We start from the raw sequence: 22,993 nt of genomic DNA, 5'->3' as shown, positions 1-22,993 counted from the left end.
TCTCTTAACCGCTCACCGTCTTGTGCAGAATAGATGATGGCTGTTAGGCTGTAGGGTCCTTCTCCCTGGACGTTAAACGCTTTGACTTTGACTTGAAACTCTGTCAAAGGTGGGATGTCAGAGGCTTTGTGGACGTAACGCCTGGCCTGGGGATCGGCTACTGCCACCCGTTTCCACTCTTGCTCATCTTGGGGCTTGAAGGCCACAATGTAGCCAAAATTAGGCCCATAGTAGTACTCTGGCTTCACAGGCTGTTGACAAAATGAATAATAAATTGAGAAATGGCATTTGGCAAATGTTTTATTTAACACATGTCACTCTTGACCAGCTTTTATAGCAAAGTAAAAAATAGCCTAACTTAAAAAAAATCAAATTTCACAAATCAGATGATATTTAAATAGAATTTAATACAGTGACTGCACTGTGTAAGGCACCTGTTTTATATACAGCAACGACACAATTAGCTCATCCTTCTCTATCATCACACCTCATTTCCTTTGTGGACACCGTGTCTTTGTCATCGCACATGCACTGCAAGATAAACATATCATCTCGTCCTCCAGCTGCTCTGGAATTGAACGGTCATGCTGCAGCCAAGAAAAATACAATTTAGCCATAGCTAATTTATCAACGGCTGCAGCAGAGAAGCAACACACCATGAATTAGTTCAGTCGCTGAGTTGTTTTTTTGTTCACGATAGCGATCGTTTTATCATTCCCGTCTTCTCTACTGCATGATCTGTGGTACGCTCGTTGTTCTGATTAACAAAGCAATTGAAAACCTATCACTGTGCTTTATTAATTACCAGTTTAAAAATTCTGCATTACTTATCTTAAGTGTAATTGGCCTTTTTTCGAATTTGCACTACTGTCCATGTACATCTCAGAAGTTGCTCTAGTTATATTTATATCTATATTATATATCGCCGTACATCTCTGTTACTGTATTTGCACTACTGCCGCTTTTTATAGATGCCCTGGAGTGTCCTTTTATCTTTTCTTATTTCTTCTTTTATACTACGGTGAGAAAGAAACAATAAGCTCTCCTGTATGTGCTGCACATGTGGTGAATAATAAACAACACAATAAAATCTTTGGATCTTTTCTTGGGCTTAATTTGAAGAAGTGACACATCTTTAAGAGCCTAAAAAAGATTCAGCTGAAGCATTTAAGACTACGAGGACCTGAATAACTGAAATCCTGAGCAGACATCTGCATTATCTGGTCTTTCTGTGCCCTTTTTCAAACTCATTTTAATAATTTGTTGGATTTCTGAAACACTGACCACATGGCTTCCCACTCACTTTTAAATGTAAATCTAAATGTCAGTGTGACTATTACAAATTGAACTAAAAACGAAACATCTTTTAGCAAGTTTTCATATATAAACATGTAACCCATCTTCCCACTTTACCCAGTGGAAAGTCCCAACCTACCGTCCATGTGATGGTCAGTTCTCTGCTAGCCCCTCCACCCCCGCCAACATCTGAGGGCGCCACCACAGGAACTACAATGAGACGGCAACAGCAAAACTCTGAGCCCACATTGCTATGAATCCACGCAAACAAAGCCAAACCACACAGGCTGTAACCTAGCCCTGCCAATGTTGCTCTAACATCCTTCCTCTTCAAATGCGGTATCAGTGTCTTCTCCTGTGCCAAACGCAACACCTAAATGTCCACGTGGGAACGTTGCCATTCAGGGAGCCAGAGAGAGGGACAAGTTCTTCTGTTTGCCTTGAGTCTAGTAGCTCACTTTCAACTTGTGATTATTTTTTCAAGAGAGGTTACTGTAAGTCTGTGATTCCCATTTTATAATTGAATTTCAGTATACAGTTTCACCAAAGTGCTCATTTGTGGTGGTTTGTGTGGTGAGTTTTCTGCACTAGAAAGCGCGGCATGATGGGATTTATGCTGACTCATTTCTCCAGTGATACTTAACGTAAGTAAACAGTGCAATAATAGAATGATGATGAATAAATAACAGAACGGAAAGCTGGACTGTAGTACCACATCTCTTTTTTTCCCTTCCACTTCTTGACCTATTAAGTTGCTCCGATTCTTTATTCCTTCTTATATTTAGATGTCCAAAGTCAAAAAACAATCTTACCTGCTTCCAGCGTTTTAACAATAGGCGATGGGTTGCTTGGGTCTCCTGTTCCCAGAGTGTTAGTAGCAATGACCCTGAACTCATAGTCTGTCCAGGGAATCAAGTCCACCACTGTGGTCATCTCGGCGTTCCCCTCTACATTAACAGGAACTATAGAAAGACAAGTTCATTTTAGTGCTATTGCTCTCTACGGTTGAATATTATATGCCGGTTGTATCCTTAAAACAAACGTGCAGTTCTATTTTGGGAACCCATCCTATGTTTTAATTCACCGAAGCATAACTAAAGTATATTTAAGCCATCTGTAAGAGACATTAACCACCTTGTAGGCCTATAGTATCATTGTGTGGCATGACCACAAATATTACAACACCAGATCCAGCTCAGCATTACGGTAGCAGTGTTTATTTTACCAACAAGCACGCTCGAGCTCTTACATGTAGTGGCATTCTTCCAGACATCGTTTGAGAACTGGTCCTTGTACTGGATGATATATTTGGAGATCGGACTGTGGTTGTCTGCACCACGGCTCCACTGCAACGTTACACTTTTGTCTGTTTTTTCTATTATTCGCACCCCACCTGGAGCACCAGGAGGACCTGGGCAAAGAGAAGAATAACAAGAAGGCTTAAATTATTGTTAGAAGGGAGGCAAACATAAATGTGGCTGCAGGAATCCCTACAAATGCTCACTTTGACTTTTTCCTCAAGCGGTCAATAAGTCTCCTACATGCAAACTGGAAAGAAACTCAGTTTAGACCCTGAGCTGTTTAAAAACTTTACAAACTTTCAAGATGTCTAATGTTAGGTGCATATGAAATACTGCACATCAAAGCCGTTACATTTCCCTTTTTTTAAGAGTTTTATTTAAAAGACATCAGCAAAGACTGATGGATTAAGGCATTAGAGCTTAGAAGCCCATTGACATACATGAACTAAAGCTTAAGCAAAAGCTCTACAATCCAGTGTTTCTCTTGGTCCTAATGCTCCTCTTGATTCTTCCTTTGGAACTTAAAAAAATGGCTTAATAGAAAACCCAGACTGTGTCAGGGTTAGACTCCCAACCCACAGCATCAGAAATCAGCCAGAATTTACTTTTTTCCAAATCATGAATGTGAGCCGAGAGAACTAAGGCGATTAGAGAGCCAAAAGCCGGACAGGCCTTAAGCTTACCCTCGCCTCCAAGAGTCAGGAGAGAAGGCTTAGTTGTTACAATCTAATGTAAGGAATAAAACACTGCACTTTAGCTTTTTACAGTTTGGAGCCCATATGGAGGAGTCCTTGAGTACAATCCAGAGTTTAACAAAGTCTGTAAATAGTTTTCCTCGTTCACAGCAACACTTCAACATTGCTCCAAGACTCCTAACATTACTCTGTTTACACGCACGCATACATTCACATGAAAACAGCTCCGCAGCCTATCTTTAATCCCTGCTAATAACAGGCTACAGGTGCAGAGCTGTGTTTTGAGCTTGGACACTCTCCTCAAGCAGATCTGCTTCCTCATCTGCCATGATAAATGGCTGTCTTTCATCTCTCCCTCGTTGCGCCCCAGGCTGCTGGCATTTGGCACTCCATTAGGAGCAGCCCCGGACCTGTGCTTTGGTTACACTCTGGGAAACGTCACAGTCAGCCGCTGTGCGTTCACCTGGCCATCTGTCAACACCTGCTCTGAAAGCAACAGCAGCAGCAGCACACCCAAGACACACCAGGGATCACTGGCAAGCAATTCACTGCTAGAATTCCTATCTAAAAAGATCCTTTGTCCTCCAGCACTGGAGCCTGTTTCAAGCGCTGAGGAAAGCACTGCAAGACAAGTTCTCAGTCATCAAGAAGAAGAAGAAGGTGAAAACAAAGTGCGATGAATCATCCACAATCTGAAATACAGTAAAGAAGACACAGAGACCTCCGAAAAAGTGACAGTGTTTGCTTTGTGTATGTTTACATCTATATGAGGTTGGAAGAGCAAGTTTAGAAATCAGCAGCTGTCCTCATTGAAATACCGTGCTGAGAGATTGAAATCACTGATTCATTATATACTCATCCCGAGGCATTACGCTTGGAATATAAACAGGTCAGAGCTGGCACTGTACTAAAAACATTGCTTTTTAGGTCAAATTTTTACTTTGTCTGTGCAACCATAGCAACAAGCACAAACTTTCCTATAAAACAATTCATCTTACTTGGGACTGGGTGGACATAGCAATTTGTTTCGGATAAATATGACCAGCAGTGTGCCACCGTGCAGCCAAGCAATGCCATCTTGAGGCAAGCCACCAGCATTTATACTTGTCCCATAGCAGAAATGCTAATGCCACTTGGTATCTGACTAAGTTAGTCTGACCTTTTCAGGGTGGAACCAGTAGAAGCTTAAGTGTTCTGTCTTATGCTTGAGGACACAAGGCATTTCCTTCATCGGCTTTTTCAAACATTTTCTCCCTCACTTTTGTTAGCATGCAGTCTTGGGTTTGACAGATTATCTGGCAAAAAAAGTTCTACGGTCTGGTTGCTCGGGAGAGATTTACTTCTCTTTAAACATGCGCTGCACAAAATGCAGTACTTGTACTGTCTTTGAGCCTCGTTCTTTTAACATATGTGCACTTTTTACCTGCATGTTAAAGGTCTAACAACAAGAGCCTGGGAACATTGAAATTTAGCAGAAGGAACCAGGGTTTTTTTCTACTTTTGTTTGAATTGTGTGGTTTTTTGTCATTTAAGCTTCTGCTTTATTTTGACAATGTCTGCATGATCAAGGCAGCAAAATATTTGGATGCTAATTTTTCCTGTAATATTAAACATACATAAATGAGCAACAACCATTAAACATAGGAGTTTAAGACTCAAAAACATGAGCTAATCTTTTTCGACAGGGCCCTGCAGGCTTATTTTGTCAGATGTGATTGACAGTGCGTAAAAATGCACCAGCTGCCATTTGACTTTAGGTAACATGTTGTAATGTAACTTAATCCTGATTAGTGCATGGGAGTATGTGACTGTTTGCCAACGGAGGCCCACACACACTAAGACTGTGAGAATTGTGCAGAAAAATTACATAAATATCATGTGAAATAACAAAACAAATCTGTCTTTCATAGATACTATACATTATGTGTTTGTTTAGTTAGCTGAATGCTTTGAGACATTTTACATACATGACTCTTGACTCACCCCTGACAACCAGGTGGGCAGAAGCAGTGATATTGTCCACAGGGGTCTGTGCGGTGCAGGTGTACTGTCCCGCATGTTTCAGCTGAACATTCTTGATGAGCAGCTCACCATTCGAGCTTCCATTCTGATCAAAACAACACAAGAGACAATGCTTAAGTTTAGAAGAAGTATACACTATGCATCAGCCTGACAAACATCATAAAATATGGATAAATGGCACATTAGTATCAGTCTAGTAACTGAAGCAATCGAGGTGAATTGGGCAGGGAGTTAAACAAAGCCTCTTTTCGCATTCACAAATGTCGAGCTCAGCACACTGAACAGTCAACGTTCTGACTGAATATGAGATTCAACTTTAAAAATACATCAAACTAGCAGTCTTGCTAATGCCACACAAACAGTATCAAATGGAACTGAACCCTGTTTTTACGAGGGGAAAATCATCCCTGCATGCAAAAATCAGGATGTCATCAATCACAGTCATAATAGTGTTTGCCTAGCAGGCGGAGTGACAAATGAGAAAAGCTAACCACTAGCTTATGGTTAGTGCCTTTAAGAGGCAGAGAGAGAGAGCGGGTCATGTCAACAGTAACAGATGTTAGCAGAAATTGCCATTAAACGGATATACTGTGCGCTATTCCCGCCTAGGAAGGTATGTGAAATGAATTTTAGAGTCATGTTCATTTATATCCGACTGTACTTTTCCATACCAGGTATTCCACGTATTGCATCAACCTGACCTCAGATATGCTTAGGATGTGCGTGAACTCTAGGTCAAGGGGATTTTTTTCAGTTTTCAATTGTGGCCAAACCTGGGTTATTCAAAAACAATAAATGGAACAACATGATGTCTCACTGTGGTGCGTTCGTAATGTTGGCTGTCTATGTGCAGGTCAATGACTCGGCCATCTAGGGACCAGATGAAGGTGATATCTAGAGACTGATCGTGTGATGCTGCGCACTGCATCGAGGTATTCTCTCCCAGTTTAACGTCAGTATTAGATGGTGCCAAGGTGATCTTCGTAGAGTCTGTGGGGAAAAACAGGAAGATAAACAGGTCTCAGGGATTATAAAAAAGAGTCAGTTATTTAACTCGTGGGTAATTTGATTAAATGAAAATCAAAGAAAGAGCAGATTCCTTATATAAAAAAATAGACTTAAACAGTTCAAAGATGATCAACTGTAGAGTATTTGATTGGGGTGTAAAAAAAAAAAAGCGAGAACTCTGAAATATCAAAAATAGCCAGAAGAGGGCAGAAAAGAGCTGCACATCCATACCAACCGAGCTAAGTGTAAAAACACAGAATAAAAAGCTTGACAGCTCTGACTGCATATCTAAAGAAAACAAACAACAAGGAAAACAAAGCTCATATCAGTCTCTGGGGATTTTTTTTTCTTAATTCTATCAGACAATCCCAGTTTATTCTTCTTCTTTTTCACTGAAACGTGTGGGGGCTAAGCTGAATCTAAAGAAGCAACCTCGTGTCATTGCCCTTGGGTAACGACTGAATGTCCCACGAAAGCTTGCTATCAGCCTGCAAAGAGGGCCATAACTCAACGATAGCAGACATTTGGAGGTCGCTACTGCTTGGTGGGACTGAGAGTGGCAGGAATGATTGCCAGCTAAGGTTGACATCAGTCAAAGCAAGTCACAGCTGTCCTGGAAACATCAGGGATACAAAGAGAAGCATTAAACATTGTTCTTCAGCTGGAACTTGCCCATAACCAACAGGTCGCCGGTGCTATTGGCCTTGCCCCGGTCATTCTCTGCAAAGCAGGTGTATCTGCCTTCGTCTGCTCGTGTCACATTGAGGATCTCCAGGCTTCCATCCTCCCAGATGAACACCCTGTGGAGAAACCAGAAGTAATAGTTCACACACTCAGGAGAAAGCATTATGCAGTGTAAAATTATTAGCACAATATGAAGGTCAGTAGCCCAGTGTGTAGTCCAGGGATATGTGGACTATTAAAAAAATATGAAAGTACTCAGAATATGTGTCAGTTCCTTAATGGATATTGAGTTTGCCAAGGGAAAAAGAAAGGAGGAGAACTTTTGGAAGCTTGTACTAACAGCAAGGCAGCAGTGTTTGATTCATTTTTTTTTTCATATAAGTGCATGAGAGACAGCCTGCCAGCCTTGCCACTCTGCCCCCACCCAGAGTATTAGGATGCATATGTTCCACAATAACTTCCCTCCTGCTCCTCCTTCAAGTGAGTCCCACTTTGAAGTATTTAGGGTGGGAGAAAAGTTGTTGGGGGTCTCAGAGCTTACAGATTAGGCTTGTTTTGCCAGTGAGGAGCACAACACAGGGTTTTACACACCAGGCCGGCCACACTAATCTTGAGAATGAGCTTAATGTTAGCCACTGGTGATGGCAAAGCTGACAAACAACAAGACGAAAGAATTTTTCTGTGGACAGTATTTAGTCGGTTTAGAAGATCTAGAGATTATTTAGATCCCCAAAATCAAGCCAGTGTACATTTTTCACAACTAAGTCAGCACCAAATGACATTTTATTCCCAAATACTTCCCCATGGATAAATGTAACCCGGATGTGTCAGGCAGTCACTGAAAACAGTTTATGGTTGATGAATATTGGAATTAAAACAACAAAGGAACTCTCTGGTAAACCAGCCTTTGAGAATGAATACAAATGTATAAAATATTCACAGATTCGAGGCAAACAGAAAGAGACTGTTCACCTGGTAGAGTTGGAAAGCAGCTCAGTGTCTTTGCTCCAGGAGAAGGCGGGCTTTGGGGCCGCTCTGGGTCGACACTCAATCACCACCCGGCCATTTTTGGCTGCCAGCACTCTTTTCACTGGGTTGTGTTCAAATGTGGGAGCACAGTCTGAGGAGTGACAGTGTCGGTTATTCATCTCAAACATGGTAGAGCACAGATTAAACACAGGAACGCACGCACGCATATATATATATATATATATATATATATATATATATATATATATATATATATATATATATACACACATACATATTCTGGCTAAGCACAGTCACCATGTCATAATAAGCATCTATTAGTTAGCGTGAAACGTGACACAGCCGTGGGTGTTGTGATAGTTGTTTGACTCACCAAAGACACGCAACTCTGCGCTGGCATAAATGACTCCGTGACGATTTTCTGCTATGCACTGGTACATCCCTGAATCATCAAATGTCAAGCTGCTGAATCTCATCTCTTTCCTGTCAACCTGTGGAGTGCAAAGTAAAACAAAATAAAGCATCTTTTCCCATAATGTTTGAGTTCTGTTACAAAGCAAATGGCCATAATTAAAGTGATGATGGCTGACATGATGGCTACTGCAGTTCAGCTGCCTGGCAGAGGATTTCATTAATGCATAATGATACATCCAGCAACCTCCCCCACGTTTCTGTCACTGGCTGCTCTCTAGAGCATTTTCGAGCCTGATGACAGTTGCTTCTATGGAGCATTACACAACACATGCTGGCACCTGCTCAAAAACAAAAGGTGCTTTTTATTGAACTCTCCTGACACCATGTCTACCCACAGTGCCAGCTTCCTGTCTCTGCTGTGCTCCTGTAACAACCCTTGGCTGCATACCGAACAGAGACGAGATCTAGACAGCCACCGAGAGGGCTCTGAGCATTTTAGAGTCATAGCTCATTTGCATTCACAGTTACAAGACAATAACAATCTATGAGTCTGAATAATACCGGTTCTCCATTTTTCAGCCAGCGGATGTGTGGATTAGGCTTGCCACTGGCTTTGCAGGACATGGTGTAGTCGCTCCTGAGGTCTATTTCAGTGCTACGGATGTGCTCCACCCACTTTGGAAAAGCTGCAAGTGAGAACATTTAGATAAGGGGTTTGAGAAAAATCTTAAGATTTACCCTGTCTGGTGACAGTGCTAATAATAGCAGTGCTGACAAGTTTATCCCATAAAGCACACCTAGGAGAGATTTAATACAACTGATAAAGACTTTGGAAAACTACAGTATAAGTTAAGACAAGAAAATTTCAAATTACCTTCCACAGACACGCGAGCGGTGTGGTAGTCCTTTCCTTTCGAGTTTATCGCCTCACACTTATAGGTGCCACCGTCTTCAAATTGCACGTTGTACAGATGCAGTTGAGTCCCCGTCATATGCACCTCGTGGTTTGACGGCAGATGTCCGTCTATCTTCTTCCAGCGGATCTCAGGGACAGGACTGAAAAGGGCACACAGGGGAAAATAATGCACGAGCAGGCATAAGTTGTAACGCTTGTTGCATGCTCCACTATACTTATCATTCTGAAACATGGGTTGTAAATCATGTGACTTCATGAGCATTTGTCAGCAGCTGTAGAACTTTGAGAGCTCACAGAATGATATGTTTGGATCTGATTTCATTGTAAACGGAGCAGAACAGCCTCTGAAACTGAGTTCATATTCACTTAAACTTTCCTTTAAGAGTCGTTTTTATTGCGGATTACCTCTACATAGCTGGCTAGTGTGAAATTCTACAATCTAGCATTTTTTGTTTACCCATATTCTCTCTTACTTACTTCCCCAAAGCAAAGCACTCCAGGGTGACATTCTGCCCCACCAAAGCAGTGGTGTCAGGGAACTTGACTCTTAGGTCAGCCGGGTATTTCCTGATAGGACCTGAGTGGAAGAGCAACAAGTTATGATGTGTTCTGATTCTTAACCCAGTTTATAGATGCTAACAAAACAAATACTTTAAAATAATTTTGTGTTTGTTCTCAAGGTTTTCTTTGAAAATCTCACACCAGATTCACCATAATGCGTATATATGGAACTCTTATATCCCATACTGTGTGTGTGATTAGGTTATTTGTTTCTGTGAATGTAATTTTGTCATTTTTTTTAATCTTACAAAGAAGTATTAATCTGTTCCTACTCGGTATCCTTACTTGTAATTTGCAGTTTAAAAACTCTGGTCCAGGACTAGATCCAGGGCCCTGGATTTCTGAATGTCTCATCCACTCTGCTGTTTCTTTATCAACTGAGTTACTTTAAGTTTAACCACTGTTCTATAGCAATCAGTAATCAGGTGGTTAAAACACAAGATATAAGCAACAACAATGCCGTTGCTGACTGATGAACACACATGGGACACAGTGAAATCATATACTCAGAGCATTAAAGTGAAAGAAATGCCTATAGAATGTAATAAAAGCTTTATTTAGAGCCCTAAGCATGACTCATGTTTACATGCTTAAACACATTAACAGAATGTATAAAATTCTGTATACACATTCATAAAACCTGGACAAATACACACACACACACACACACACACACACACACAAACAAACACATAAAAATTAGATAGAGGTAAATAATGTAACATCATACCCAGAAGACACGGCATAATACATGTATGCCTGAGAGAGCCCAAACAACTGCTCAGCTCTGTCCCCGGCCCCCTTGATGGAACAAATCCTTCTAGCTTGTGTTCTACTATTCAACACATGCTTGCCACAAGTAAAACTAGCTCAGAGTTTGACAGCGATGAAAGTAAACGTCTAATGGATTCTTGGAAACCCCTTAAGGAAAAATGTTAACATTGCTTAGTTTGGTTTTTGAACCCATTACTTCAAGCTGTTCAGAAACATACGGCCTAAATAAATAAGAGCACATACATCTCTTTAGTTTCTGTCCTTCGTTTTGGCACAGTTTATGTTTCCTCTTGTCCTCTGTAGCCGGCTGGCTCTGTCTCAAAACAAGCATCATGTGTCAGTCTACTACTGAGTTCATTTAGTTCTGTAAATTTAATTTAAAAAGTCAATACCAGGGACATGACCTTAATGCATTTAGAGCAAGCAACGCTGTCATTAAACACAGTGCTACAGTAGGGACAGGAGGAAAGAATTGCAGCCGACGCAGCATTTTAGTCACTTCCTGTCTTCAAGCATCTCTTAACACTTGAGGTCCTGCCCTATAATCACACCTCACTGGCAAAATAATGTGAGAATTAATACAGGAAACCACATCTGAGGAAGTGTGGCATTTATAGTAGACACATATTTAATCCCTGTTGAATCCCTCCGTTTTACTGACATAATTGCTGTGCATTGCAAGCATAAATTGGTATTAAACACAGTATTTTACACTTGAATTCTTGGAACCTTTTTTATAATTTTGTATTCCATTTTCTATTTGTGCTTTCTGTTAAGCTGCAGAACCCAAAAGTCTGTTACTACTACTTTAGCAACAATCAGAGTCAAAAGCAACAACAAATAGACAACAAGAAGTAGAAACCGGGGTACTAACGTTCAGTCTGAGGCTCGAGGGGGATGTAGTTGGAGAAGACACTCTTGGAAATAGACGGGCTTGAGGCGATGCAGGAGTAATTTCCTCTGTCCGAGGAGTCCACCTTAGAGATATAGAGGTTGCCTGTTATCTGGGAGACAAAACGTCGCTTGTCCGGTATGATGAAGGTCGGGAATTCATTGAGGATCCAGCGGAATGACAGCTCGGCTGAACAGAAAGAGGAACAGCAAAAGGCACCTGTCAGTCAAGAGTCTGGGCTTATCCACTGCTTTTGAAACAGTGAAGGAGGCTGGATGTGAAGCAAGGGCACTCTGAATGATCTGGTAAGCTTGTGAAGACAACAATCTCTTTATCTTAATAGCTAAGAAGCTAACCATGTCCTTAACAACAGTGTACAAAATATCTGATTAATTCATTTCAGTTCACCAAGTTCATGAAAACAGCAGTGAGGATATGTGCATGAATGGTCACAATTATTTAACATGACAGAGTCGCTGTGTCAAGGACCAGAGTAAAACTTAAAGCAATGCAAGCAAGTTTGTTCATTTTCCATACGACTTGTCTTGGTCCCAGAGTTTTGTGGGTTCAGATTTCTTTCGGGTTTTTGTGAAGGGATTATGTTCTAGTCTATATTGTTTACGGTCTTCTGTAATTAACTAGATGTTAATGCTGCAAAATATTAGGGCTCATTCTTTTTAGGAACATCCAGCAACAGCAGGCTAAGGCTTCACATGTTGTACCTGGATAATGCGGTGGGGGAGCGCAGAGCAACACGGCCCCCTGTCCCTCTTTGACATACACTGACGACCTCTCCTCCGATGAGAAAAGATCGAGATCTGAGAAGGGGAGAGAAAATAATCACATCCCGTCATCACATGTTTTAAAGATCTCTGCAAAACGACACTTATGGTGTAAGTTTTGTATAAAGATCAACGATTCTTTTGGAAATGAGTTGTGATCTCTGAGTGCATTAGCATTTCACAAATTATATTTGTCATACTGAATTTGATTTGTCCCAGTTGTCCTTGTCATTTCAGTTTGCATAATATGCATGAAAGTACAGCAAGGCAGCGCTGTTAAAAATAGGAGATGCTTTACACATCAGACTGTAAATGGAAAGCTTACATCCAAACTGGACAGAGGCCTCTCTGCTTACGACCGTGCCATACGTGTTGGTAGCCAAACAGGAGTATTGACCCACATGTTCAGTCTTATCAGGCTTGCTGATGACCAAGTTTCCTCCTAATAAACTGTAGTGACTACCCCCTGCATCCAAGTCAATTTCCATGCCGTCCAGCTTCCACCTGCAACACAAACGATCAGGGTTAGCACAGCCGCCCTGTTTGAAAGGAGTCAGAGTCGCGTTCTTTTTCTTGTTGTTTCTAGTTGATTTTACATCGAATAACACAAGCAGATAACTTATCTGAAGCACTGACATACATTACAAAGTCTGACAAGTGACTGCACTAAAGCTGATCTTTTACCGTAAGTTTACCAGATTTCATAAACTGAGGGCTTCTCTATTAAAAAATGACAAATTTTAATGCTTTGAAAGGCAGAAGAGAGTGCACTATAAATGAACCCTCTTAAACACTCAATGCCAGCTGCGGTCAAAGCTAATTCCTTCCCCTCTGACATCTAATTCTGGGCTCCTTGACAGTGAAACCGATTTAAGGGATGCAGAGCAATCTAATTTACATGTATTTGCGACTAAATTGAAACAGATGATCTAAAACACTTTAAATTTTGAGTCCAAAAAAATTAAATGAAAAAAAAAAGTTATTTTTGCTAAATCTGCTTCAGAATTTTATTTGTTCATCATCATTAAGGTAACATCTTTGTGAGCACGCAGTTTGACAGCAGGTCAGAAAACAGTCTGAGGAATTGTGAGAGGTGAGAGGCACATAACATGCACAGCATGTAGTGTATATGCGGAGCATATGTTACTTGTATGTGGCAGGTGGATTGGCTCTAGCCCGGCAGTTCATGGTAATTTTGGCCTCGGGTGACTCCTCAGGGTAGATGGTATCCACCGGCTGCTCCTCAAACACTGGTCCGTAACCTGTGACTTCATCTGCAGGCAACAAACAAACAAGACCAAGGGTTAATAACTAAGAGCAGTCTTACAGAGAAGTGAAATCAAGTTTCAAGAGCATCACATTTGTCTCCCATTTGTCAGCTGTGGGGCAGTTTAATCAAAAACAAGAGAACTGGGTTCAGAAATAACACAAGAAAAGATACAAATAAACAACAACAACAAAAACAACATGCTGACTAGATTGTGAGATTGCCTCTGTGAGGACCTGCCATTTAATATGTCAGCCTGATTTGCGTTTTTCACAGACATGCACACCTCTAGCTTAGACGCCGGGTTTAGATAAATCCCAGTTGTAGCTGTAACTAATCTAATTCTTGAGTCCGCACAAACTCTCTTTCAGGCATCGACACAGGGTAATAAGCCTCTGTTTTATTCCAAACCACAAACTCACACTAATTATGGCAGAGATGTGCTCAGTCAGGTGCCAAACCAGAGTGACGCATTTATCAGTTGCCAGTGGATATGTTATTGTTCCACACTAATACAAATCCTCCAAGTGGAAATGCCAACTTTACTTAGCATAATCCAAACCTGCTTCATACCGTATCTGTCATCCTCGGCGCTGCGGAGAAGCGCAGCACAGGAAATTTCAGATTCAGCGCTCTCCTCGATGAAAACGCGTTTCTTGGTTCAAGCTTCCTTTTAAAGCATCGTCAGGCACACGTAATTAGCCCCAATTACTCATTAAAACAGACAGACATCACGAGCAAAGGCATGAATAAGACATAAACACAATGCCAGGCTATGAATAAGCAATGAGGCGAAATGTTCCCAAATGCTGATTATTCTCTCAGATCAAGAGCGTGTGTAGGTGACTGCGGCAATACAAATGTGCGGGCGCGCACATGTGTGTTATTCCCTCGCGTCTCTGAGTTCTAAGAGAGCACAGCTGACACCTCAATGGGGAGAGGCCGGCTCTTTCAGACGGCGATATCCTGCGCCTCTTCGATCCAGGGCAGTACTTACAGATTCGCTCACTCTGAAAATGTCACATCGACAGACTCTGCGACCTTTAGAAACCCAAACAAAGGACCATTATATTTATAGGATCCTTCTATCCGTAATTTACATCACAAAAGCAGTCGGGTATATTTGTGTAGCGTGACAACAAAATAGAACGAGAGCTGTACACATTCCAGCAGTCAAATATGTGATTGCTGGCTATTTTCAAGGAATATCCAAAACGGATCATGCAGTTTAACCAGTAAATTAGATGCATATTCTTCTGCCTCGACTGTCACGAACAGAAAAAAGCAGGAAGGCAGAATTATAACCACATTTGCAAGTTAGCTATACCCTCCGCAGCCAACCAGAAGGCAACAATTAAGACATTAGGAGACAGGATCATCTCCCACTCACACTACAGCAGCCAACCATGTGCAAGTACTTGACATTGATGTAAATCCCAAGGACTCTGAATTACCACTGAGAGAGAAATTACACATATAATAAATGGGCCATTGTGGGGCTGATGGAAGGCAAATTAAGTGAGGATCTATGTTCTGGGAACAAGAGAGGTGAAAAAAGAAATGAAAGAAACAGAAAACATGAAAGAAACATAAGATTCAGTAGAGTAAAGGGAATCTACTGACCCTTTTCTACTGCTAGGCTTAGGCTGTGCTGCGTCGGTGTCATGAAAAAATACTGCAAATGCGAGACTGTGGAGGTTGGAAGGGAGTCACTGAGGCTGCACTGCAGTGCTGAAATAGCAGCTGAAGTGTAACTCAGACATGAGCACTGGTGCCGTTCCTATGCTTTTCCTGTAATGGGGGACGTGGCAGATGGTGGAAGGGGGCTGTTAAACAGGCCGCACAAGACCCACAGCCTGGAGACACACACGGGCCTCTTACAGTCTCCCTGCCTCGTTTCATTTTCTCTGTCTCAAGCTCTCCCTGGATTGCCTCTGTCCCTCCACCACCTTTCCAATCTAAATCCTGCTGTCACGGTTTGCTCCCCTTTTCTTTGATTTACTTCCACAACTACTTGGGTCTCTGAGCTTTCTGGTTGTTAAGGTTGCTTTATTCAGTACATGTTCTGTTTTGGTTTTTTTCTTAGTGACATGTCTTGACAGTTTTATATAACCCAAATATGCACCATTTGCACAAAATCTAAGGATTTCTAGAGGATGAAGCACACTGACACCATTATCACAGGTGGGATTTGTGGCTCTGAATCAAATACGGGATGTACTGCTATTAAAATGTGTCTTGCCAATTATAATGCATCATAATAACTTTAATAATCAATTCATTTTTCTAAAGTGCTGTATGTTCATCTTAATACTTTTGTGTTCACTGTTGTGCAAAAAAAAGGTCTTTTCTCAGCTCCCCACCTAAACTCTTTGCGCCCTCATTTCAAAGGAGTCTAATATGCGAAGTTCAAAACAAAACACAATACGATACTGTCGCTAGTCACTCCATTTCATTCTTCTCTTTCCTAATCTGTATCTCTCACAGGTTCTCTTCTTTCCCTGCATAAAACCCTTTCTGTTCTCGTTTTGGCACTACTTCGCCTTGGATGTACTGAGCCTTCCCGTTTAGCTGGCAAGTAATTATTTACCCAGTTGTCAACTGAGTGATCCCACCTCCTACTTACACACAAAAACACACAAAGAAAGAAAGAAACATGGACAATAAGTCTCAAGAAAAGGCCACATCTGTTCAAAAGGAGAAGAAGCACACACACAGTCAGGAACGCTCTGTCTCCTGAGCCTGCTGGAAGTGATCTTCCACTGGACCTGCTTCATTATCAGACACAGACAGTCTGATTCAGCCGAACAGCAGGTAAGCTTAGACTCTCATTTGAATTTGAAAAACCAAAGCTTGTTATTTCAGGAGGCTGTTATCTTTCATAGCAATGGTTTCTAATGAGACATCAATTATTCATTATGGTTTTAGGTATAATCTCAGTTGAATCACAATTACTTGCTGGCTAGAAGTATTATAAAACATATATTCAAAATCTGTTTGTTTTTTCACTTTTAAGTGCCTTTATTTTATTTGCAGCCATTTCTCACATTGCCATTCTGCAAAAAACAATGTTCTGAAGCAGTTTTCCTGTCGTATCCCAGTAATCACATAATTAGTCCAAATCCCAGAAGAAGGTAATTCTCTAATGAATTTAACTTTGATCACAACCGTGCTTTACAGCAACATCTGTAGTATGGCTTGTTTGCATGACCAAGTGAGTGTCCAAGTGGGACAGATAACATATTGTATCCTTCTGGCACTAAAAGCACAATGCAATAAAATAATTGCCCACAAACCCCCGAGCCACATCATGAGCGAGGGTGGTAAACCAAACTCTCCCTGGAGTGAAAAACCTACTTTTTAAAATCGTATGTTTTTAAAAAAAAAACTTGCCTCACTGCAGGCCAAAGTACTCACAGAGGTATGGCCCAGGGTACGGCCAGGGTCAGTCATGCAGGGTATGTTTAATTTGTTACCAGCTGTGCTGTTACAACTGCACTCGAAAGAAAATATTGTTTGATAGAGCAGAACTATCGAAGATAATATGCATCTTTGAACTTGAGTCCAAAGATTTTCACTTTTATACGCATTGATGTGTAATGCTCGATGACTGGAATCTCCGTATTAGTCTGCAGCTGTAAAAGTTTGCTCTGTATGTGTGTGTCCAGCTGAGAAGTGATTTAAAAAGGCAGCATTAAGATTTTAATACTTTTACAGCCATCGTTCAGCCCGACAAGGGGTGAGCACTTGGTACTAAAGAGGCAGGCATTAGGTGAGCTCTACTTTAGCTTTAACAGCAGGATGATGGGGATAAACACTGCTACGAGCTGAATGATAAGCAGTTCAGTTATATGAAAAAAAACCTGCTTCTGCAGCGTGTCCCAGCTGGAAGGCTGTCTACACGATGTTCTGACCTTTAAGAAACTTGCTATCGACACCGATGACTACACCTTCATCCTTATCCAGGTTTGACAAAGAGTTCAAAATCACCAAGCCTAAGCAGCAGTTTCTCACATTTCTTTCAGTGCCGAGTGACCTTAAAAACAACTGATGTGGGCATCAAAAAACAGCCAGCAGAGCCCAAACTACATCATGTTCTGTTATTTCTGTAAACATGAAGAAATAATGTCAGCTTGTTCAGGAGGTGATACTCCACAAGGACACATAAGAAAAAAAAGGTCAATACTTCAAGAAAAGGTGAAAGACAATCAATGGCAAAGCATCAAGAACAAAAAGTGACCAACAGAAAAACAAGATGCTCACTGGAGCCATCAACAATTCAACCTGCGAACAGCATCACGTGTTTCTAAGCAACAAATCAGCAAGCCTTCCTTCTACCAATTAATCCCTTGCCGACAGCCTGCTTCACCTTTATTTTTCTCCTAGAGACAAGCACACTGGGCGAATAGTAAGTCAAAAAACAGAAATTACAGCCTCTCCTACCTTAGGACCAAATAATCAAAACTATCAGTAAGTATAAAGTATAATGGTTCGTAAACTAGCTATATAAATATGTAGGCTGTCTCAATCAATTATGTAAATGTAAATATGACTTTTTTTTTTTACATTTACAGTGTGTGTGTGTGTATGTGTGCGTCTACATATATGAAGACGAAATGCACATTATTTCCCTTCTTTGTCTCATCTATCACCCCCAAATAGCACCACGGTGAAGCCTGACAGCTCAAATACAGTTCCTAGCTCTAAATACCAGCCTAGGTTCATATGCATAACATCTTGGATCCAAACCATCTCTATTAGAATTAATGTACATCTGAAAGAAGAAGAAATGCAGAAATAGAAACAGTGGAAAAAACATTATGTCTGGGTTTTTTCATTAACCCTATCCCACTGTGGACGAGAAAGGGAGCCATCTGTCACTGCTTGAATGGGAATCCTGAAAGCGAAATTCTCTGGTAGTTTGACCACTTCAGTTGGCAGGGGTTGGACAAAAAACAGTGAAAGCCCATTTGTAGCACACTTACTTCCTCTCTTGGCTTTTAAGAGTATCTGCAATAATGAGTTGATCAACGTAACACAAAAGCTTGAGAACTGTTTACTGTAATTAAGGAGAACAATGAAAAGAAGTTGTATTTATATTATAAATAAAGCTATGCTTTATAATAGTTACACTGTATTGTTTTTATGCTGAACCCTTAAAGGCAGTTGTATTTTATGTGAAAAGTGTCTGCTCACCAGAAGACTTTTTAAAATAACGTGTCCTCGTGAACTATGTCAGCTGCATCTGCAGCTGTGTAAAATTTGGTGAAGCAGAGGTCAGCATCCTGACGTCTTGCAGGAATAAACACATTAAAGAACCAAAGTGTTTTTATTTCTGTAGGAAGGGACAGCAAATAGAAAACTTGGCAAATGCCAGTAAAGAGTTAGAGCTATTTTCTTTTAATGCAAAAAGAAATCAAAACCCTTCTCAAAAAGTCTAGTAACATAGCCTTGACTAAAAACAGAGGCTGTCAAGAAGGCCACAACTCCACTGACCTGCCAGAGCAGACAGTCTCTGGTTTAGAAAATATAAATCAGATGGAAACGAGCCTTTGAATTTTGGTACATTCCTGCTTTTGATAACCCGTCTCCATTTACTAGAATGCTCAAAAAGATTCAAAGGCACATTGGCAAAAGAAATATGTCTATGGCCAAGTGTCAAAAGATATTCAGAAAACATAACACATGACACATAAGCTTGTGGCCTTTTCTGTGACCTCAAAACTTGATCTCTGACATTTATGAATGTTTTTGTTAAAGGGAATCCCAGCACAATATACGCTGATAATTATATTTGACATATAATTACACTTACCTCCATAAAAGTCAGGTACCTCCCCAATGACAGACACACCTGGAACATTTAACAAAAGAATGTCAAGTCAAGCCAGCGTACAATCTCGGCTCTGTAAATATGAAATACAAAGTACAACCGAATGGAAGAAAGCAGTCCTACCAACCAGATACTAAAACATTTATCATAAGTGTTCAACACAGTTCTATATTTAGACTTCATTTATACTTTTTGTGTCAGTGTAAGTCTTATTATGGGCCAACTGAACCACAGAATCACAGACACGCACACACTCACTGCCTATACTTCTGCTGTAGGCTAGTGTGTACTTGACTTTTGCCCAACTGTCATGGCAGTAATGTCACATTAATCTTTGTTGGGGCTAAACTAAAATGTCAAGCCAATGTTCTCTACCCACAATAAAGACCAGAGACTGCTGTTTGGCTGTTGTCTGCTTAGATGAAGCAGCCATATACCTGGATTTGAACTTTAGTTAATCATGTACGATGCATGCAGCTGGTACAAAATACAGCTAATGGCGTCAAAACAAAAACCAAAAGACAAGATAATACCCCTGTTTTAGACTCTCATCACTGGCTTTATAAATGACTTCAAGATTTTACTGATCACACTGAAATGCTTCAGGGTTTACAGTAATTCTCTGCTACATTGCTGCTCTCCTGTGAGCCAGGGTATATGATGAATATAAAAATCCAAAGAATTTTAATGTATGTTATCTATATAGGGCTGTGCGATATGACCAAAATCTCATATCCCGATATAAGACATCTATCGTCCGATAACTATATAAATCACAAAACTTTAACATTTTCTGTAAATTCTGTGAATCTCGTGCAGCTCGACTTGCTCAACTTCGACTTGTTTCCAGCTGGGCGTCGTGTACCTGGAGTCGAGTGTTTTAACTGATGCATGAAACGATATATTTTTAGACATAAGTTGTAAAGGCCGCCGTTTTCTTTTGTGAGTATTTATTACACGACGTGCTGCGGGGAAAAGCCTGTTCTAACGTTTGAGTCTAAGGTTTATTTTTTTAGCACCTGATGGCTATTTTTTGCTTCTCATCCGTAGATACTCTGCATACTCTTTCACGTGATTCAGTTTATTTTGAAAAATCTCAACAGGATCTTGCGCTTTATTGTGAAAGGTTTGTGGAAAATAAACAAGCAGACACGCAGTGGTTTTACCGTCTTTGTTGCTAACGACAACGCATAAAAACAGGCGCTTGTCCGTCCGTAGTGTGGTTATATTAAATATAAGAGAAAGAGAGAACTTTAGGAAATTAATATAGCCACTACAGTGACCATCAAAACAATGAAAAAAATATTGCCGTAAACGTTTATTTTGCGACACCTCGAAACAAACGATAGCGTAAAATTAAACGATAGACATTTTTATATCTTCATCCGATATATATCGTTATATCGAACAGCCCTATATCCATATGTGAAGTTGTTTTTTTTTTTAAAGCAAATAGACGTCAATAATAGGGGTGCAACAATACTTGTGTCAATATTGAACCGTTCGATACACTGCTTTTGGTTCAGTACGCATATGTATCGAACAATACAAATTTTTTTATTTATTTTATCAACTTTTCTTCTGACGATTCTGTCTGTGTTAAGCGTTCAGTGGTTCTGCATTTGACTACTCCGCCTAGGCTGCACTGTTGAGTGCAGATCCACTGAGCACAGCGCAAGCTAGCAAGACAGAAGCTAAGCTCGTTGCAACATGGCAACTGCCTCAACGCTACCCGAAATTGAACCTCCCCCACCCTCATTCAGATCTGGCGTTTGGAACTATCTTGGTTTTCAAGTGAAGCATGACCCTGAAGGTAAGCGCGTCATGGACAAAAGTAAAACAGTATGTCGGATGTGCCACGCAATGCTCAATTACATGGGTGGGAACTACTGCGTTAGCGCACTTAGCTTGTTAACGTGTTGATGCCGTCCAGCCCCAAGCGCGGGGGCTTGTTGTTGCAGCAACATTAAATTTAAAAACTGTACTTTTGAGTTAAAATATATATTTATAATTTTAATAAATGACAAATTGGCATGTTCATGCCAAATTAAAAAGGCATGAACATTTTTTGTATCGAAAAAATATCAAACCGTGACACCAAAGTATCGAACCGAACCGAACCATGAATTTTGTGTATCATTGCACCCCTAGTTAATAAGCGCTGCATGTGTGATAATGTTGGTGCAACATTCCATTCAGATTGACTCACATGTTAAGGAGGAGATAGGACACATGCACATACGCTACGATCATCATAGTAAAATGATTTTGAGAAAGATGTGTAGAGCCCAGAGAGTCACAGTCCACATGCTCTGATTTTTTAGCTCATGTGAAATCAAATTTCAAACAAGCGAGAACTGCCTGTGGTATAGGGACACAGAGACAAAGAGAAGGTTGTTTCCTTTTTAGACAGGTCATTTTCAGGCCTGCTGTTTTCTGTCTACTTTGCTTTCTTTCCAACATAGCAGATTGCACAGCCACATGCTGCCCTCAGAGGCACACGACTGCCAGCTTTGGCCTATCAGATATAGCCTACGTATCATTTTTTATCATCTTGTTGCCATCCTTTGAATTTATGCTACGCTGTAACTACTTAAACCTGTTAAGATTTCTCTGCTGCATTACAACAAAATCCATCTTAACTGGATTGATTAAAATTACATTTTTATAAAAAAAATTTCTTGAAGCACACATGACTGCCAGCATCGTTAGTTTTCATAATGTCCTTTGGAGCTGGCATTTAGCAGCTCGTTCACACTTTGTTATTCTTGCTCTTCATTCATGGACACACTGACAATCCAGTTTTGACAAGTGTGCTACTATGCGTGCTGCCAGCCACTTGTATGATTTTTATCCTTTACGCTTTGTAGCTGGAACCGCTTGTCAAAGTGTGCATGAGACACTATTTACTGACAAACTGCTACTGCCAAAAGAATCCCCGACAACCAGGTTTTTACGCAGCAGTACTCAAAAGCTGAAGGGCATGTGAGTAAATGCAAAGCTAAATGGCAAAGTCCTTTTGAATGTTGCATTACTGTTTGAAAAGAAACTTGTCAGGGAGCAACTGCTCAGCTAAATGCAGCATATCACCAGTGTCAAGTATGATTTCTGTCATTCAAATTAACCTCAGAGGTTGTTTGTCTAACTATTTTCTTTGAGTTTAATGTGCTTCATACCCGAACAGCTGCATGAAAGGACCAGGAGATGGAGCAGCAGGGTGAGGTGCAACATGATGTTGAATTGAGGACCACCTGGTGGGGTTAGAGCCAGAAGCTCAGTTGATGGAACATTAGCAGGACTGCTTGTTTTTCCTAAAAGAGATAAAGAAGAAAAGGAAAAAAAGCAGAAAATTTGACAGTTAGAAACATCAATTTTGTAGCCAGTACAAAGTTCACAGATAGATTATAAAAACAACCCCTGGCTTGATTACTATGGCAAAATAATGACTAACAAAACGTAATCTGCTAAAGACGGTCAAGATAATGAGACAGGAAACAAATATAACTAAGAACAAGGCCAAGAAGAGAGTCAGCTACCAAAGTAAATAAGGAACTAACT

At 40.6% G+C, this 22,993-nt stretch overlaps 1 protein-coding gene across 1 annotated transcript in view; it reads right to left on the bottom strand.

The window, feature by feature from the left end:
* cntn1a (contactin 1a) overlaps positions 1–22,993 on the bottom strand; it is a 59,035-nt gene that overhangs the window by 3,486 nt on the left and 32,556 nt on the right. The window contains exons 2-19 of the mRNA XM_085359378.1: positions 22,612–22,746; positions 19,418–19,456; positions 13,483–13,609; positions 12,661–12,839; positions 12,276–12,371; positions 11,536–11,742; positions 9,804–9,903; positions 9,285–9,466; positions 8,972–9,096; positions 8,370–8,487; positions 7,979–8,126; positions 6,995–7,122; positions 6,132–6,304; positions 5,276–5,399; positions 2,546–2,707; positions 2,109–2,258; positions 1,436–1,506; positions 17–251 (exon numbers count right to left, since the gene is read on the bottom strand). Coding sequence (XP_085215504.1) covers positions 17–251; positions 1,436–1,506; positions 2,109–2,258; positions 2,546–2,707; positions 5,276–5,399; positions 6,132–6,304; positions 6,995–7,122; positions 7,979–8,126; positions 8,370–8,487; positions 8,972–9,096; positions 9,285–9,466; positions 9,804–9,903; positions 11,536–11,742; positions 12,276–12,371; positions 12,661–12,839; positions 13,483–13,609; positions 19,418–19,456; positions 22,612–22,666 — 2,419 coding nt within the window. The 5' untranslated portion in view covers positions 22,667–22,746. The remainder of the gene's footprint in view (positions 1–16; positions 252–1,435; positions 1,507–2,108; positions 2,259–2,545; positions 2,708–5,275; positions 5,400–6,131; positions 6,305–6,994; positions 7,123–7,978; positions 8,127–8,369; positions 8,488–8,971; positions 9,097–9,284; positions 9,467–9,803; positions 9,904–11,535; positions 11,743–12,275; positions 12,372–12,660; positions 12,840–13,482; positions 13,610–19,417; positions 19,457–22,611; positions 22,747–22,993) is intronic.

This window comes from Diplotaxodon limnothrissa, linkage group LG7, assembly GCF_057381915.1.
Source record: "Diplotaxodon limnothrissa isolate DT_005_m linkage group LG7, D_limnothrissa_male_GT1.1, whole genome shotgun sequence".
Taxonomy (NCBI): Eukaryota; Metazoa; Chordata; class Actinopteri; order Cichliformes; family Cichlidae; genus Diplotaxodon; species Diplotaxodon limnothrissa.
Note: the sequence above shows the minus strand (reverse complement) of the source record. Positions and strands in the feature narration are given on the sequence as shown.